General features: G+C 41.3%; 1 protein-coding gene across 2 annotated transcripts in view; it reads left to right on the plus strand.

The window, feature by feature from the left end:
- nkain4 (sodium/potassium transporting ATPase interacting 4) overlaps positions 1-16,442 on the plus strand; it is a 53,661-nt gene continuing 37,219 nt past the window's right edge. For both annotated transcript variants that reach the window (XM_005740457.1, XM_005740458.1), the window contains exon 1: positions 1-338. In XM_005740457.1, coding sequence (XP_005740514.1) covers positions 285-338 — 54 coding nt within the window. In that variant the 5' untranslated portion in view covers positions 1-284. The remainder of the gene's footprint in view (positions 339-16,442) is intronic.

Here is a 16,442-nt window from a genome sequence, read left to right on the forward strand (position 1 = left end):
TTCTTTCTTTTTTTTTTTTTTACACACCGGCTCGCAACCACCCTCCCAGTCAGTCACCTCAAGTGCGGCCGAGCGGCTGGAGCGGAGGCAAACAAACACATCCAGAGCATCCGGAGCGACTCTCGTCTATCGTGTTTTGGGCTCAAGTAAAAGAGACCGGGGTGGAAGAGAAGAATGGGACGCCGGTGCTTGGATCAACACTGAGTCCTGCCGGCACACCGAGAGCTCCTCTGACTTTTTCTTTTTCCCCCTCCCAGAGTCACCGTGTTTTCACCGCTGACACAATGGGCTGCTGCAGCGGACGATGCACTCTCATCTTTATTTGCACTTTACAGCTGGTGAGTTGTTCCACACTTCTGCACTTTTTAGCTGTTAGAAGTTGTATTCTACGAGGAAGCCACTGCGTGTTTGACAAAGGAATTAGTTTCCAATACAGTGTCTGTTTTTACATGGGCAGGAGCTCGGCTTCTGTTGGAGGATGCTGAAAACTGATGAAGACATGTTAAATTATTTATTTATTTATTTTTAACTTTAAGTAGGATCCTACTTAAAACAAATCTTCATTCGTCATGTCTACTGAATCCAGTTTGTTTAAACATAGTAGTTCTGGGAATAATCGTCGATTTTTAACTTGTGTGTTTTAGTGAAGAAGAGTTGTGTTGACATGAGTTGTAACAGACAACATGTGGTGTTGTTGGTCCAAAGAACTCAACTTCTCGGAGCACCAGAAGCCTTAAGCAGCTGTACAGAGATATGACAGAGCAAATTTATACAATATTATAATTGAGTCCCATCTTCCACCTGCACTAACCATCATTCTAACTAACCATCATCTTTGTATTGGTGTTACTTAAGTGTTCATATAGCCACTTAATGTATTTCACATTTGTGTAGTATAGTTCTCATGTAAAACATTGGCTAATATGTCAGTTTGTGAATTTTGAAATTAATTTCTACGAAATGTGTTTTTTGGAAATTCTAACCAGCTGTAATTTGCGAATTTTTAATAACAAGAGGAGGAAAAAGGTTGTTGAGACATTTTAGTTTCTGATCAGTGGTGTGTGGGCTGTGACATTTTACTGATGATACGTCTCGGATGATGCTTCCTATTGACTCAGAGGCTAGCTTCCCTTTGCCATTATCCCGAGTGAAGTTTACCTGACAGGCTGTGACAGTGTTATTTATGATGGCATTAAAACTCAGCTTGCTCACACCATAAGCTCCCACGTAAATGCCACTTTCAGAAACAAACACAGCTATAAAATCGTCTCAAGACAAAGAGTGTAATGGGAAAGTTGTGATATATTGCACCACACGGAAGGGAATTCAAAATGGAGCATTAAAAACAAAAAGGAAGCAAGTATCAGCTGGTGTCAAACTTTAAAAATCCGGATTTAATAACAAAGCCCACAACTTCTAATTTGTAAAGTCTTTTGGCCGTAAAACCAACATTTTACACCAGTTTTTAGGTTTCTGGCTGCTGGGTTGTCTCGCGGTCATACCTTTTAAATACTGCAAGGCTGCTAAGAGCTCAATCGCTCTTTCAGCTCCTAAATATTTGTTTAAGCTCCTGCTATCTTCCTGCTGCTCAGTGTCTTGCTGTTCTTTTGTGTCTCGGACCTGCTCATCACAGTGTGAAGAACGGGGAACTCAGACTTTTTCTTGATAGTTTGCTTATTAGGCCACAGGGGTCTTTGTGTTGCCTCTTGATTAAAATGTGACACGCTTCACTGGTGACACAAACAATCGTCTCACACTCGCACGAATACAGTAGGCTATCAGCCCACTTTGAACCACACACCTGTTTTTCCTTCACAGTCCTCGGACCTTCTTGCCTCATTAGAGAGAAGGAGGCTGACCATTTGTTATGAGGTTTATAAAGCTGTCAACTAGCTGCCTAAAAAGTCCCCAAAGACTTCTGGAAACAGCTTTATTTTCCCCTGGCAGTATTTCTGGATGACCTGACACTTCCTGTCTGGAGGAACACACACATACACACACCTGCACATTGACACGTTTAAACTGCAGCGAGGGGTTGTATTAAACCCTGCCTGACCTTTGAAAAGGTCGTCAGGCAGTGTGTGTGTGTCTACGTATGTGTTCACATGAATATACATGTGTATGTAGAGCAGCAAGAGGGACCCTCAATCTCCCCTGGCTGAAACCTATGCATTTAAAATGAGCCAGGTTATTCCCAGTCCATTACGGGGTAAAACTACCATTAACAAAACAACATACTCTGCTCCTCAGATGTAAAAAAAAAAAAAAAAGCCCTTGTGAACCGCTGTGTGCTAATTAGCCTGGCAGAGTGCTTTGATCAAACCTCTTTTGGCATCTCGGCCATCCCCTAATTGAATTGTGGTGCGCTTTCCTCATCAACAGGCCGAGTGCTGGGACTGATCTCTCTGGGACAGAAGGCAACAGATAATGAGCCCGTATTGATCGAAAACGCCTCTGTTCCCTCTTCTCTTTGCAGCCTAACTGTTCCAGACAGTAGTGCTGGATGGTTGTCAGAACCCCGATCAGCTCCAGAGAATAGCGAGCGTTGGCAGGAAGCCCCGTCTGTGTAACGATTTGTTTGTACTCAGAGACACCAGGGAGCTCATTTTGTTATCAACCGGTTGGGTTTTTGAGGTGTTGACCTTAACTTGACCTGGAAGTAAAGCACTTCCATTGGTCAGATACAGGACCCAGTCTAGACATATGAATGTCAGCGACTTGCAATGACGAGGAGGTTGTCCTTAATAGAGCTGATGGTTATTGTGGCTCAGCGGAGCTTGATGATAGATGAAGGAGGCCTTTTCAGTGGTCATGGTGGTTTTTCAGGAGAGGGCAGACAGGCCAGCACACAAACACACACACACACAATCACAGTGGGCAAAGGCAATGAACTTAGAAGTGAACATTGACCCTGACATAACTAGTCTGGCTACACTGACAGATGCGTCTCGCAGACACACCCACACAGTCACAGCTGCACATTCTTAACTTTGAGTTATAGGTTATTAGGTCTAGTGGTGGGTAAAGATTAGAGCCTTCGTACGAGTGCAGCTGTGTTTGACCTCTGACGAGACGAGGCAAGCAAAGGAAGAAAATTGAAGCTTTTTTAAAAAATGTATTTATTTATTTTTTAAATTTGATCACATGCAAGGAGAATAAACAATGTCCTTGTTGTCACAGTAGCTGCATAATTTGTGTCTAGGAAGGAAAAAGTCACCCACGGTACAGCGGCACAGGAGAACTGCAAGTTTTACCTCATGTTCACCCTTTAAAGGAGACTACCCACAAGCACCGTGTGAGTGTTTGTGTGTTACATCTTGCATCACACTGCCCACTTTTCCTCTAGTCTTTTGATGACAAAGCTGGAGAATATACTCGGTAGAGAAAGCTTCAGAGAAGAAAAGCGAGTTCAACCAAAGTACTTCCAAGAAAGTTTTTTAGCAGAAAAACAGAGCGCCTCGTCCTGAAGAGTGTTATCTCTAAAGGCGCAACATCATCCCTTGGCAAGCTTCACGTCATCTTCTACATATTACAAAGGATTTAGGTTGTGTTTCTCCCCAGTTTCCTCTGCTAACTCATTTGCTTTATGGAGGCACCAACATTCAAATTTCCTGCTGAATATTCATGATCTCAGACATGCTGGATGCCTTTAACATACTGTCTCTCTCTCCTCACTAATCTGTGTGTGCTAGCGGGCACACAACACATGGAAGGTCTTGGCCTGTAGCTTTGATATTGATGTGTCGCACAGCTATAATTAAGAATAATTACTGCAGCTGGAGCAAATTGTGTGGCAATAAAACACTATATGCTGTCAGACCAGCAAACCAGGGTGTGAGGGTTACTGCTGCTGTGTAATCCTTCCGTGCCTTGCAAATTTACTGGTGGCGTGATGTTTTGAAAGCTATTTACTACAGAAATATGAGAGCAAGTGCTAGAATATTTTAATTTTCCCAGTTACAGATGCCTCGGACATCTGCTCAGTGGGTTTTGCTAAGTGCATTTGTGTGTAACTTCTTTACAGAGTGCCTGAGTGAACCTGGAGTCGTAGCTGTCTGATCAGTGATAATAAACTGCATTTCTTTGACATTGCCAGGTTGATGGAGGAGATAGGCCGGCAGGAATAAAATGAATGGTCGTAGCTCTTTATCGCTCCACTCCGTTCTCATTGTCTTCACCTCTCTGGTGCTCCTATTATGTTTTATAAAGCTTCTCTGGACTGTGATTTATATCACTGTGGGCACGAGCACATTTTTTACTATTTGTTTTGGCTTGCACAGATGGTGGAGGACTAAGGCAGCACCCGTACTTGAATTATCCATGCAAAAACAAAATGTGTTGTCAGTGTATGTTAGACTCCTCGCAAACTCTGTGTATTCACTGAATACCAATAGCAAAATGACTTCTTGGGTCGGTCTGTGTACACTCTCAGTCAGTCATAGTAATCTCATAGTAATCTAAGGAGCTTGGACAGAAAAGTGACTGGACTTTAAGTTTCTCAAAGACGTTGCACCTCTCATGCGATAAGCTTCTTCAGAACTGAAGTCATTGTCATTTTTTCAAGTACTTTACTACAGTATATAGCAAATTTACATCTGCTGTCCCCTGGCAGTTAGATGTTGAAAACAATATAAGTGATCATGCTCTGCCTTAAGCTTAACAGGGAAATGCATCCCTGCCCCCAGTCCACTTCTTGCAAATCTGGTAATGAGCTTGTATAAACTGTTTAAATCTTTAGGGGGTAAATCTTTTTGCCCCTGAGTTTTTCCACTTCTTTGTAAATTCTCTCACATCCACTCCAATGGTTTCAGCAATGTCCCTCCATGAATTTGCTGTCATTTGTGAGTCCTTTTGGTTGATGCAGCATTAATTTTTTTCTTACATTGAGATGATAATTGTTACTCTCTCACTGATAAATTTACAAAATTCAACAAAAAAAGTTTCTAGAAATGCATAAGAGTAATTGACAGTACTGTATAGGCCAGTTTCAACAGTTGCAGGCTTCGTCAGCCCTACATGTAGTTACATTTCTGGGGAGGTGCACATCAGGTTATGCTGTAGGTAATCCAGCAAAGAGCTGACACAGAATCTGAAAGATGCAACTGGATTTTCAGTAGATCAAGTGATTATTCTTATGGAAGGGAATTGGGTAGAAGATGCTAAGGTATGCCAAATACTACTTTGTTTTTGTTCCACCATGCAATACCATCTGGAAGGCATCTGTTTGGCAACTACTTCCATTTTTCAGTATGGCAATGATACCAAACACACCGCTAATGCAGAAAAACACACAATTGAACTCTATCTGTCATGGATTAGCCTCACCAGAGCCAGGAGCTCAGCATTATTGAAGCAGTGTGCAATCATCTTGTTAGGAAGAGAACATCCAACATCCAAAGAACAGCTATGAATGTCCTTCTACAAGATTTCAGAATTGTTCCTGAAGTCTACTTACATAAATTCTATATATTGTCATAGTGTATTTCCATATATGTTTGCATGTGTCCACAAATTGCTGCAATTATTTCCCAGCAAAACATAAAGAAATGAGGAATTGCTAAAGACATTTGTCCAGTACTGTAGCTTTGGATCTGTCCCGATGTGTGCTTTGGTCTTAGAAGAATTGCTACTTGTATCATACAGTTTATACAAGCTGATTAACAGATTTGCAAGAAGTGGACTGGGGGGAGGGTTACAATTTCCTGTTAAATCCTAGAGCAGCACCTATCAGCTAACGGACCAGGGACAACCGATGTAGAATTGTTCTATACTGTAGTTAAGTGTTCTTCCTGTTTTATAAACTAATAAATCAAACTAATCTGGAGTCAGTTGAACACACTATGAGGCCTTAATAATACATTTATTACATTATTATTTTTAAATGTATTTAAAAATAATAATGTAACAGCCTGCCCAACCTATTATAATTGATTAATTCTTTCTGCATTACAAATTGCTCTTCAAACTGCATTAGCTAAATAGAAAAAAGCATTTTTCTAAAAGAAAGTTCACATGCAGAAGCCTATTTCCTTTCAAAAATTGCTGTGTGTGAAACGGGGAGCTCAAAGGTCTGACAGTAAATGACTATAGCTCACAGAGCTCCATTAGTTCAGATAATCTCAGAAATGAAGGTCTTAACCTCATCTTATATTGTCTATGGGCCCATATTCTTTTCGTTTTGAAGGTCATGCGGTTCACCGTAATTAGGTACCGTAGGTGTATGTGCGTAAGTGCTGTGCTTGTGCTGTCAAATAGACCCCCAGTGTTCAATGCTGATTGTGGTCTTGACCCAGGTGCTCTGTTGATTGCTATTCCTGAACAACCCTCATCCACAGAAGAGCAGTTTCTGACAGGTCATGCCTGACCTGAGCTGGAAAGTTGATTAAACAACAGCTTACAATGAGACACCAAGACAAGGTGACTCCGTAATAAATTCACAGTCACATCGCTGACTTCTGGAGCTCCAATGTGTCATCATCTCACCTTAGAGCTTAATGTAACCTGGGTACTCGGGGATGGGAAGCACTGCTTGAATCTGTAATGAATGTCTTTAGCATGTATCCTTTGTGGAAAGACAATAAGGCTCTGCGCGATCTTCTTTCCCTCTTTTTGTATCCTCCACCCCTCTACCCACCCGGTTTTCTTTTCTCCCCCTGCTGGGATCGCGGGCAGGTTGGAATATGTTTGCATTATTGATTACCATCTAATTTATCAGTGGGGCAACAGTCACTGGAGATTTGGAAGACATACAGATAGAAAGAGGGAGAGAAGCAGGGAGTCAAAAGAGGGGCGGTTGTGGTAGTTCAACCTCTCACCCTAGACCAATTATGAGCATGACCCTCGAGACCTGAGATCTCTACATTTCACTTTCCCCTTCCCCTCTCTTTCATTTTCTTTCATTCTCCGGCCCTCTTTCTGGTGCGCTGTTACCAGGGAAACCTTTACTTATACAATAAGATGCTGAGGAGCCTGCAGGTAATGAAAGCCAGCTTGTCAAAAGGAAGCTTGGTAATGTATGATGCAAATCTGAGTTAGCATGCTGAGAAGGGAGATGAGTGTTAGTAGACAACCTCTGGGCGTTAGACTGCAACGATGATGGCTCACATCCTTTTGTCAGGGCAGCTGTCACTCTAAAGATAACCTTACTTACATGCAGTATGTATCCTCTAAACGTACCGCAAAAATGTCTGAAATCCAACATTCGAATCAGTATGACCCACCTGGTTTGTTCACAAACTTTATCTGAGAGCAAGAATCAGCTGATCTCAAGCCAACCGTCAGCCGATGGCTTGTCTGATAGCCTTCAACCGACAAAGCCTAACATATTACAGGGAATATTACTTTAAATTGCCTACCGCTGCTTCTGCAAGCCGCTTTGCAGTCCACCTCAATCTCCTCTTCATGCTGTTGTGTCACCAGTTACTGATGCTTTCTCAGTTTTTTTTTTTTTTTTAATGGGTCAGTGTTGCGTGTCCCCACATGTGAAGATGAGGAGGTCCCAGTACATAACCATGCTACCAGTGCAGATGGCCTTCTTTTGAATATAGTAGCCCTGACTGGAGCGGGCATGGTTATGCATTGGTTAGCACTGTTGCCTCATAAGAAGGTCCTGGGTCAAGACCAGACTGAGGCTTTTCTGTGTCTGCAGTGGTTCTCTCTGGGTACTCCGGCTTCCTCATAGTTCCAAAACACCCATGCATGATTCTGAATTGACTGTAGGTGTGAGTTTCTGTGACCCTAACCCTCCAGGGTGTACCTCTCACCCTGTGACAGCTGTCTTAGTCCTCCACCCGCCACCCTGATTCGGACTAAAAAAAAAAGAACGGTCCTGACTGGAATGTGTTTATAATATACCTCTGTCCGTGATGAGATGTTTAACAGATTAAAGCAGCTAGGTGATGACCTTCACCGTCACGATATTGCTCATGGATGTGAGTTTATAATAATATGAGTGTTTGTCAAAAAACCCATCTCCTTTGTCCCTTGTTGCCCTTTTTACAACTATTCGCAATTTTAATGTCTTCAATTTACTAGACCATTAATTATGTTCTTAGAGAGAAAGCCGTGGACTGGGAAAATGTGACCGTGCACATATGCCCATCCATGCAGAGGCTTGTGCCAGTGTGCCTGTGTGTGTGTGTGTGTTCCACATCAATGATATTGCAATATTAAGCTATAATGGAGATAGAACTAGAACTATTTGCAAGCCCATTTCTCTCTTTCCATTCCAGTGGTTCCAGTGGTGTCATTTGTTATAGTGTGGCATCGAATAAATTGCTTGGGGAGCACCACAGCTGGGATGACTATCTTGACAGATCATACTCAATTGAATGGCTGCAATGCATATTCATCCCACTCAAATTCCCCCCCACAGTTTTTGGCAGCCTGTCCTTGTTTTACAAGCAGCTGATGACTTCACGGATGTTTTTGCTCTAATTGTGTTTTGTGATCAAATGGTCGGACAGCACGGATGCACGCAGCGTAACTTCCTCCACGGTGGATGAAAGATTACGAGTGATGGTATTATGATGAAAAGAGCAACATTACTGACTCAATTATGGAAAGCAGAGCTGGAGGGTGCAAACTGCTGACAGCTGTTTGCTGTTCTTGACTGCATATTTTTGATGAGAATTTCCTCTGTCGCTGCTAAATTGCCTACTTGTTAACTGGGGCGAAACCTAAACAGCTCTTTGTTAAATCTGGGACATGATGAAGCAGAAGAGCGGAGACGATTGGCTGGTTTAAGCTGCTCCCATTCTTAACTTTTTCTTCCATCCCATCTATGGTTGATGTGTTTGGGTTTTAATCACCACTTTATTCTTGTAGTGCTTTTCTTCCATCATCTCCCTAGAAGATGTTGTTACTTTATATTTTTTGCACATGAACCTTTTTTTTAACGTGACCTGATATAATTTATTTCTTTTGGAGATGAAGTAAAATTCAGTCTGCTGTCATTTTTTTCAAGAAAAGCACACATACCCACTAAACTTACATTAAACCTCTGGTCTGAGGCTAAACTCATAAGAGCTGCTACATTTACCTGAAAGATGATGCAGTAAAGTCTCGTTTAACCTTCAATAATGTGAGCATTACTGTCCCTGATTAGCTTAAAAATGTTATCTGAAGTAGGAGAAAGAGGAAGAGATATTGAGCAAGACAGCCATTTACCAGAAACGAGAAGGCTTTCTGGTGTCACAGTGTACACATTTGGGTTATTTCTCAGTGTTAATCACCGAGTCAGCTTCATGACGAACATGTGCTAATTCCTCTCAGTGCTGGCCAATTTTTTCCAGGTGTATTATTCCATTCTCTAAGACTGCATGCATTAAAGGTTAACTATAAAAATATTACCTTACTTGTAACTAAAGATTTGCCAAGAACCTTTGGATGGGCTCAGTACATTTCCACCACGGGGACCAAGGTCTTAGTTAAGTTCTGAGGAAATTATTTTTAGGAATGTCCTGAATACTGTTTCTTTAGGCTCTGGGGCTTCAGTAGTAATCACCATGAAATTTCCAAAGATTAGGTAGGTGATTTTAACATTGCAGCTTCACATTCCTGCCCACTTCAAAACCAGAGAAGCCAAGAGAAATAAAGGTATGCAGAAAACTGATCTTCCATGCCTATTGATGATAGTCTCTCACAGTTGTTGCTTTTTCGTTGAGACAGTATGTCTTGTATGTCTGCTGCGCAAACACTGATTTAAATACATTATAGATTGACTGCTCTCTCATCAAAATCATGTTTAACGTCCATCTAAAAGATTTCTGAGAGTGGATGTAATAATTTTTAAGCAAAGTACAGCAAACTCAAAATAAAAGAAGTACAGGGTGAAGAAACTTCGTAGCAGATGGAGAAATGGAAGTGGGACAACTTTTACCCGTAATGAGGTCAGTGGACAGACAGGCTAAGAACTCTGAGTCTCAGCGTGAACGTATGCAATGAAGTAAGCTTGATTCACTTGAACTGATTAAGCTCAATTACCTGAGCTGGTTGTTGCCTCCAGTCCAGAAGATGTTTAAAACCTGATCCTAAAGCAAACACATGAGAGAGCGAGCACAACAACACAGGGCAGAATCCAAAAAGTTTAAAGTGGTTTGTCACAGTTCAGAGAGAGAGTTAGTTCAAAGCGCTGGCTTTTGTCACATTTCTTTCAGGAGGGGCAGATTTACGTGCTCCCAGTAGCACTGACAGATTAGCATGTTATTAGTAGTAGGAACACTTACGGTTTTACATATTTCATCTTAAATAAGGTTGATTATTTTTTATATACTTGAAATAGCTTCTTCTTCTTCAAAAAAGAGATGCCCCGAGCACCTCTCTTCCCCTCTCTTTAGCACTGCCACTTAAGCAATTGATATTTAAAGGCACTAGCTTCTCTGTGTTTCATTGTGCAGGCCATATTTCAAACAGTGAAGAAGAAAGTGGCTTATGAAGGCACCCTACCTCTTAATCCCTGTCTCAGCTCTGCTAGACTAGGCACGACCAAGGGCTATCTATCTGTCCAACTCTCCATGTGCCCAATCAAAGCCACACACACACACGCATACACACCACCACCACCACACACATACTGAGATTGGCACCATTAGTTACACTGCTACACAAGGACCAGGCAGCCACCAGAGTATAATAACTTTACCCAGGCAAGAGGTGAAAAATTGGATTGTAGAAAGTTTTTGAGAAGTACTTTAGTGCCTGCTGGGAGTCACAGAATAAAAGACAAGTCAGAGCAAAAAAAGAAAAGATATGACAGCCAGCCTCTGATTCATGGTTTGTCCCTGTTACTGTCCTGCTCCTTATTTAGTCTCAGAGTAAAGCATTTTAGTAGTTACCTCTAGTAACAGCAGTTTGGTCGCACTTCATTTAAGCACGGTGTCTTCTTGGAATCACTGAGGTTCATTTGCATATTGACACACAGACCCAAGATGATGTTCGTTTGACTCTAAACCTGGTCTGTTTCGTTTGTTATTCAGGACTGAGTGAACCTGTGAAAAACGTGTTTAAGGATTGTCCTAATCCAAATGGAAAGGGTGATTTCCTGTTTCTCTGATCCACCTGTCTCTCAGTTCTTCCAGAAATTCACAAGAAAAAAATAATAATACATGAAAATGACATTTCGGATAAAATGTGCTGCAGAAAAGTTTTCTAATTTGCTGTCTCGTCCAGACCCCTTAGACTAGCATCCCCTCAGGGGTATTTCAATACCTAAATTGGCAACCCCTTTAACGGGGCCATGCAGGAACTCATATTTCAGTTATTAGGTGTGGAAAAGTCAAAAAATTAGAAGAGACAAGCATGAATCTGGACTAGATTTTTTTAATAGTCTGCCATGCTTTGCACTGACTTTGTCTCTATTCCCAGTAACTTCCAGCAGGCAGGATAGTGCCAGTTAGAGGGCAAGACACACGTGAAACATTAGTGCCTGTTTGAATATTACATACAAATTGGCCCTGTGAGTCTCATTTTATCTGGCTTGCTCTCACTGAGTCGTGTGTTTTTATGTAAGTAAAATCAACCATTAAAGCCAATGAGATAAGAAAACGGGAGATGGCCGAATAAGTAGGAGTTGTCTTTAATTTACCCCTCATATCTCCTGGCTCGCCTCAGTGTTGTCCTTCAGCCTGACAGTGTGAGTCAGAGTTATACGCTTGAACACAGAGGAGTCTGACTCATGCAGCCTAAAGTCATAAAGAATGGACACACGTACACGCACACACACACCTATCCTGATGACACATCTAGTAACATGTTATTAGAGGACATTTCACTGAGGACAAACAGAAAGAGAAACACTGATGTGATCTCTGGTATCTGCAGGCTAAGGTGGGAAGCTGTGGAAATGAGAGGGTCAGCAGTCACCTCTATCTTCTAGCTCGGGGTGGAAATCACACCTAACACCTCACCAGAAATCTGCCCTACTTTCTGGATATCTCGAACTCACGGCAACACGGTTTGAGTTAATAATCATAAACAACTGCCAAGACGGCGCGACACATGTTTCGGTCTCTGTCTGAAACCCCGGTTGGATGCGCAGTCAAAGCACGCTGCCTTTCATTCATTTCAGCCACTTATCTTGAGCACACATACGCGTCTTAATTAGCTCTCAAACGATGCAGATCAAACGTTTTTTTCTCCCTCAGACAGGTTCACTCTGATCCCCCACATCACTCTTATGTGTGGCTTGCTTCCTTCTTTCCTTCTGTTGTGGCACATTTAAAAGGTGGCGGTGATTGAAATGTCTTTTGGATTTGATATTCACTAGTTTCATATTGGAGAAAATGGGGTCTATAATGTCGGTCTGTGTTCTTTATTGCTCTGTTTGTGTTTGCTCATGTATGCAGACCTCTAGAGACTGAGTATATTTACCAGCTAAGTGAGAGAAGCAGCAGCACTGAGGTCTGTGTTCCTAATTTGGTATTGCATGGCCATGTAATTGACAGCTTTAAATAGATATTAAAAAGCAGAGAAGAGAGAGAACTCAGAATGGACAGTAGTAGAAGTGTGAGGAGTGCTTGTTGCATCCTGCTGCCGTACCCATCCCATAATTGGCAGTTATTTATAGTGGGAGGAGTGGTATGTGTGGCCAACATGCTTCTCCACATATACACACCCAAAACCAAAATGCACACTAAGAGTTTCCGTCACCCAAGAGGGAGTCATTTGTGCTTGCGAGAGGTCAGTGGGAGGCTTTTACGGGCCGTTATGTAGCCGGCTCAATATTCCTGGAAGAGCATTGGTATCTTTTGATCAAATTCCACCCCACTCTCCAGTAACCCACTCCCTTTGAATTGTGGGCTAATTGTGCTATATAGCTTTTGTGTAAGTGTGTGTGTGTTTGGGGGTGGGCAAAGGCCTTTCTATCCTTGATTGATTGTTGTCATCTTGGTGTATTATTGAGTTAGCAGCTTGCGTGATAGGGCAACTGCAGCTTCTCAGAGGAGAGGACACATACCAACGCGCACACACTCACACATGCCTCATGCCTATATGATCTTTAATTCAATGACTGGTGGAAATAATTCAGGGAAAAGGTCTATGGCTGTGTGTAATAAATACATCATGGGATCTGAATTATGTTTGTTGGATGGATGGTTTTTATGCTTATTAACTAGACTTCTGTCCCAAGCCGCGACAGCAGTCCATGTCAGATAACATATGTGCTGAGGACAGTGTGTGTGTGTGTGTGTGTGTGTGTGTATTTTTACATTAGTAAGCAATATTAAAAAAAATAAATCAGTGTCAGGATAAGAATTATTAGGAAACAGTTTAGCATTTTGGCTGGCGCCACATTGCAAAATGGATGTCACGGACAACAGATGGCCATGTGGTAAAGCACACTCTGCTTTCTTGTCTATTTCACTCTAAATGAAACTGTATTTTACATCATGAACATCACATTGCGCTAAATAAGGCAAGAGACTGAAAGCTTTAATGCGTGTTTACTGAGGTTATAAATTACATCAGCAGTGAGGTATTTTTTCCATGGACTTCTATATAATCAGACTTTCTTCTGAATCCAAAGGAGTTGACCTCTGTTACTCATTAGAAAAAAATGCAGCGTTAAGGCAATTTCTGTTTGGTGCTGCTTCTGAAACCCAAATGTAACATCCATCTTCTATACGTAAAAGATAAGTACACCAGTTCAGTTCTAAGGTTTTAGTATTAGGACACAATAAAAAAAAAAAAATCAACCAGTCTTAAAATCAGGTAAATACAGCGTCAGATGAACAATAAAACCTGACAAACAATTTAACAAAACCTAAACCACAACGCAGAAGCAGTGGGTGAAAAACTTCTCGCTGATTCCTGAGGAATTAAGAGGGTAAGTAGCAGCCAGATGCTGCTATTTAAATGCACTTGATTCAGTGATCATCAGCAAGCCCGAGCGTCTCTATAGAAGCAGAAGTTTTGAGATTTTGCTTGTTTGGAGCATTCGACTGTCTGTTAACATGATACCAAGGAGAAAAGACATCAGTAATGATCTTAGAGATGCAATTGCTGCTGCCCGTCAATCTAGGAAGCGTTAACAGGCCATTTACAGACAATTTCAAGTCCATCATTTTACAGAGAGAAAGGAGTGTGTATGTCAGCAAATTCACCCAAAGATCAGAGTGTGCAACACTGCACGCTGTGCGACCCAACAGCAACAATTCTGACTCTACAGACCTCAGTTAGCATGTGAAATGTTGACGGTTATGACAGTATAATTAGAAAAAGACTGACCAAATATGCTTTGTTTAGAAGGAGAAAGCCTCTTGTCTCTAAAAAGAATATGGCTTAGGTTTACAAAGTTTAATGTGAACAAACAACAAAACATTTGAAACAATGTCCTTTGGATAGTCAAAACCAAAGTGGAGATGTTTGCCATAATACGCATCACCACATCTGGAAAAGCAAACAGCACATCAGGATTCAGGCTTGTTTGGCAGCCACAGTCATTGAGTTGATCATGAACTCTTCTGTTTACCATTTGTTTGACAGCTAAAGCAGCAGGATAATTATGCAAACCAAAGGGTTTGCAAATCTACAACAGACTGGCTGTAAAAGAAAAGATTTAAGGTGTTGCAATGGCCACATTCAAAGTCCAGACCTCAACTTGACTGAAGTGCTGTAGGAGCTTAAGAGAGCTGTGCAGAAATAAATGCCTGCAAACCTGAACTGAAGCCACGTTTTAAAGAATTGTGGGCCAATATTCATCCACAGCGACGTGAGAGACTGATAAAGTCATACAGGAACAGCAGCTTATTGCTACTAAAGGTGGTTCGCCAAGCTGCTGAATCATAGGGTGTACTTTTTCCTCACTGCTTCTGCATTTTGCGTAGCTTAAAAAATGACACAGCCATTTATCATGTGTTGTTGTTCATCTTATGTCTAATTTAAACCTGGTTTTGTTGTGTTTTTATTTTACGTTGTTATGCATAAAACCTTAGAAATGAAAGATGGTAGACTTGACTGCAGTCTGTGTTCTCTAAACCGACAGACACGCTAAGTTTTAATGAAGAAAATATCTAAAATTACCTCGTGACTTTTCCTCATTCTTTTAGCCTTTTCAGAAATTGTGCCAAGCACACGCAGATAAGACCCCAGGGCTATTTTCACTTATCTAGCCAAAGAGAATAAAAGCTGGTTAATAGAATTTGATCTCTTTTTTTTTTCTTCCACCAGGATTAGCGCACAACATTTTGGGGGAGCTGTATCATCTGTTCTTCCCGTTATTTCTTTTCTTCTCCACCCCACCCACATTTCACTCCCCCACTTAGATAATTATTTTGAGATCAAGGGTGCTCGGGGAGTTCGGAGTAACATATAACTAGATGAAAAATATGAGAAGTCAATTTGTTCTTATTTCAGATTTTCTTGCAACAGTAATAAAGCTCAGTTTTAACCTCAGGGAGAATCCTGGCAAAAAAAATATAGCGCAAGTAACCGAGAGCAGAACAAATATAAAGTGAATACTGGATAAACAGACCAAAGCAAAAAGTTTTGCAATCTTAACTTCCTCTCAACTGAAAGGACAAGAGAAATGGGAGAAAAAAAAAAAAAAAACGTATAACAAAATGTCAGGCTTTCCCTGTGGAGCTGAGGAAGGCTGACAGGGAGATGGGATATACCTCACACCACCATACAATGGGCTAATATACAGGGTATCATTAGGCAGGAAAGGAGTGCAAGATACTTCAAAGTGCAGCTCCTTCAATACTCCTGCATGTGATTGGCTGCAGGACTTTGTGTTCATCGGCCTGGAGCACAAGCCTGGATAACTAGAGCTGATATCCATCCTGCCACATGAGAAGTACAGCGCATTAATTCATTTAACCATTACACAATCAATTATGGATTTAAAAAAGCTGCTTTTTAGAAAGTCATCTGTATCAACTTCAAGAGCCTGTTTTAAAAAGCTCCTTTAAAACCACAAACAGTACATGTTTGCTTGTCTTCCATTAAGTTTATTATTAAAATTTTAAATTTATTATTGATCGGCCTGAGGTATCGCATTAAAATCATTGATCAGGATTAAAACTGGGTTTCTTTCATGTTTGATTGTAGCCAGTGTGATGCAGGAGTAGCACTTGATTCTTATTAACCTTCTCTTATGTCTTCACAAAATAGGGAGGGATTAATTCAGATATTTATCCAGACGTGCATCTAAAAGTCATAGCTGAATTATAACTCCAATAATGGGGTCTGGGTCAAGCCGGCAAACACTTCAAACAAATTGACTGCAGCCTATAGCTGCATCTAATTTTTGCTGAAGTCCTCATGCATCAGTTTTATTTAGCTCTCTAACCGTGACCCAGAGCTGGCCAGAAGATCTATGACTCCTGATTTTATTCATTCCCTCCAGGCTTTCTCAATTCTGGGGATAGACAGAAGTTATCAGGAGAGTTGGGGGGGCTCAGTCGTCTTGCATTAGCATATGTTGTTTGTGATTTTTTTTT

Source organism: Pundamilia nyererei, unplaced genomic scaffold, assembly GCF_000239375.1.
Source record: "Pundamilia nyererei isolate P.nyererei 1_Seehausen unplaced genomic scaffold, PunNye1.0 scaffold00100, whole genome shotgun sequence".
In the NCBI taxonomy this organism is placed as follows: domain Eukaryota; kingdom Metazoa; phylum Chordata; class Actinopteri; order Cichliformes; family Cichlidae; genus Pundamilia; species Pundamilia nyererei.